This window comes from Chenopodium quinoa, unplaced genomic scaffold, assembly GCF_001683475.1.
Source record: "Chenopodium quinoa cultivar QQ74 unplaced genomic scaffold, ASM168347v1, whole genome shotgun sequence".
Lineage (NCBI taxonomy): Eukaryota > Viridiplantae > Streptophyta > Magnoliopsida > Caryophyllales > Amaranthaceae > Chenopodium > Chenopodium quinoa.
The window spans coordinates 95,060-98,127 of NW_018742476.1; the positions used below are offsets into that span (position 1 = coordinate 95,060).

Genomic DNA, 3,068 nt, shown 5'->3' on the forward strand with positions numbered 1-3,068 from the left:
CCTTGAGGTTCGACCCTAGCTTGCCATTATCTTGTATAAACTTGATAGAGTTAGGTTAGGAATATAAATTGTTGATTTGATCTAGGATAGTAGACACGACCTATTGTCCTCCGATCAAATTTTTGGCGCCGTTACTGGGGAAACGACTAGTTTTGCACTCTTATTGTGTTGTTATTGGTTTTGTTGCTTTTCATTTTGTTCCTTTACTCTCTTGCTAGTCTTTGCTAATTTTTTTTGCTTAGCTTTGGCAGATGCTAAGAAGATCTCAAGGACCACCTACACATTACATTGATCACGAGATCGACCGCCCTTTGAGACAAGTCCATAGACTTTATCAAGAAGAGGGGCGAGGTCTTGGTGCTATTGTTGATAGTGAGAGTGATTCTTCGTCTTCAAATTCTCAAAGCGAGGAAATGGCGGGACAAGAAGATGATGTTTTTTTGTGAGTTTGGAAATCCGGTGGATTATGAGCTCACGGGTGGGATTTTGCTACCCGTCACGGAAACCAATTTTACCGTTCATCCTCAATACACTAGAATGGTACAAGCGGAATAATTTTCGGGTTCTCCAAGTGAAGATCCTACTGAGCACCTTGATATCCTTGAGCTTTGTGCCATGATTCAAACCAATCAAGTTTCTCAAGAATACATTTGTATGCACTTATTTCGACAATCTCTTTCGGGTAGAGCAAAGAAGGGGCTCAAACAAGTTAAGCCAAATTCTCTTACAACATGGAGAGAGATAGTCAAGGCATTCTTGAAGAGGTTCATTTCCGAAGAAAATACCGCCGAAATGAGGAGAAAGATTGCATCGTTCGAACAAGAAGCGGATGAGAGTCTTAGTGAAGCTTGGGAATGATTCAAAGAGTTGGTACAAGCATGTCCTCACCATGAATACAATCAAATCTTGCTCATGCAATTCTTCTATGATGGATTGGAATTTATGTCTAGAGCTAACTTGGATGCGGGGGCGGGCGGACAATTGATTAAGGTCCCCCAAAATCAAGTTGAAGCAACAATTGAAAAGGTAGTGAAGAACTACTCTTGGGGTGGTAGAAGGAGGAATACACCAAAGAAGGGTGGAAAGTATGAATTGGAGAAGGTTGATCAACTGCAACATCAAATTGAGCTTTTGACAAAAGGGCATGCAAATTTGAATACGAGTGTCTATAGTGGGGCAAGCTCCTCTCAAGTTAATTCTTTCTCTTGTCAAAATTGTGGTGGGACAAACCCGATACATCTTATTGTGGAGGTTTGAGCCCCGAGCATGTGGCGGCATACAACACAAGGCAAGATGGATATAAGGGAAGTGGCGGTGGAGTCGCTTGGAGGCAACCACCACCCGGATTTGCACACCAACCTCAGCAATGGAGTCAACAAGCTCAACAATCATAGAACTCCAACCCTCAATACCAAAACCCACCTCCATTTCAAAACCAAAACCCAAGAGGAAACTACCCAAGAAACAACCAACACAATAATCGAAACCAGTACAACAATCAAAATCAAGCGTCTCAAAGGAGCCAAGAGCAAACATCTCAACCCGATTCTACACAAACCCAAATTCTTCAACAACTTCAAGCCATGAATCAACAAATGCAAGAGGTCAAGGCTCATAACAAGATGGTTGACTCACAACTAGCTCAATTGGCCGAGAGAGTCCCTTTCAACTCACCTTCTACTCTACTCGGACAATCACAAACTAACCCTTCCAACATCATGAAACCCGATTCTTGCAAGGCAATCACATTGAGATCGGGCACATCCTATGAAGGTCCTAAGGAGGGGGCTAGTGAGGAAAGGAAGGAAGGAGAAGAGAGTGTGGGTGAAAACAAGGAAGTTGAGGACGAGAAGGTTGTTGAAAAAGAAAGAAGTATGGAGAAGAAGAAGCTTAAAGATGAGAATACAACTTCAACTCCTAGTGAGGCTAGGAATCTTGATGGGCCGGTTCCATTTCCCGGTCGACTTGCGGAGAGGAAATTGAATGACAAGTTTGCAAAGTTCCTTAGTGTGATGAAGAATTTGCACATCAACCTCCCTTTCATCAAAGTTATCACACAAATGCCTTCATACTCCAAGTTCCTCAAGGATATTCTCACCAACAAGAGGAAGCTCAATGATGAGCTCATCACTCTTCTCCATCAAGTGAATGCACTTGTTCAACACAAGATACCCAAGAAGCTTCACTTTGCCGGTAAAGATTGGGAACATGGAAGCTAGAGGCGCCTTAGCCGATCATGGAGCAAGTGTTAGTTTGATTCCTCTATCCATTGCTCAAAAGCTTAACATTGAAATGATCCCTACAAGGAAGACTATCCAATTGGCCGACCGTTCGGTGAAGTTACCTTGTGGTGAGCTTGAAGATGTTCTTATTCAAGTTGGACATATTTATGCACCTTGTGATTTTGTAGTGATGGATATGGAAGAAGATGTTGATACTCCTTTGATTTTGGGTCGTGAAGCTCTTAAGACTTTGGGGGCGGTGATCAATTGCAAGAACAACACCATTACATGTGAGGTTGCCGATGAAAAGATTGTGTTTAAGTTCTTTAAGTTACTCAAGACCCCCATGGTTGAAAAATGCTATAGGGTTGATGTTGTGAATGAGGAGTTAGATCTCTTGAAAAGGATTATGATGAAGCCTCAAGATCCAATGGTTGAAGCTCTTACATGCAAGGAAGAGTATCACTCTCAAGAAGCAAAAGAGTTTGTCATGGCCATGGAAGAAACTCAAATGGAAGAAGACCATGAACAACAAGAAGATAAAGAAGAGCTTGAACTAGAGGAGAAAATGGAGGAGAGTTCCAAGCCTCCTCCCAAGGTAGAACTCACGCCCCTTCCCCCCTCTTTGAAATATGCTTATCTTGGAAATGAAGGGGAATACCCTATTATTGTCAATGCTACCCTTGATGGTCTTGATTTGGAAAAATTGCTTGTTGTGTTGAGAAAATATTGAAATGTGATAAGGTATAGCATTGATGATATCAAGGGTATTAGCCCCTCTTTGTGCATGCATCGTATTCATCTTGAGGATGATCAATCCACCTTGATTGAACCTCAAAAGAGGTT

The 3,068-nt window shown here is 42.0% G+C and overlaps 1 protein-coding gene across 1 annotated transcript; it reads left to right on the top strand.

Annotated features, from left to right (window-relative positions):
* Positions 1 to 1,583: 1,583 nt before the first annotated feature.
* Positions 1,584 to 2,219, top strand: LOC110719060. The gene has a single exon (XM_021897971.1). The coding sequence runs from the start codon at positions 1,584 to 1,586 to the stop codon at positions 2,217 to 2,219; it is 636 nt and encodes a 211-aa protein (XP_021753663.1).
* Positions 2,220 to 3,068: the final 849 nt, after the last annotated feature.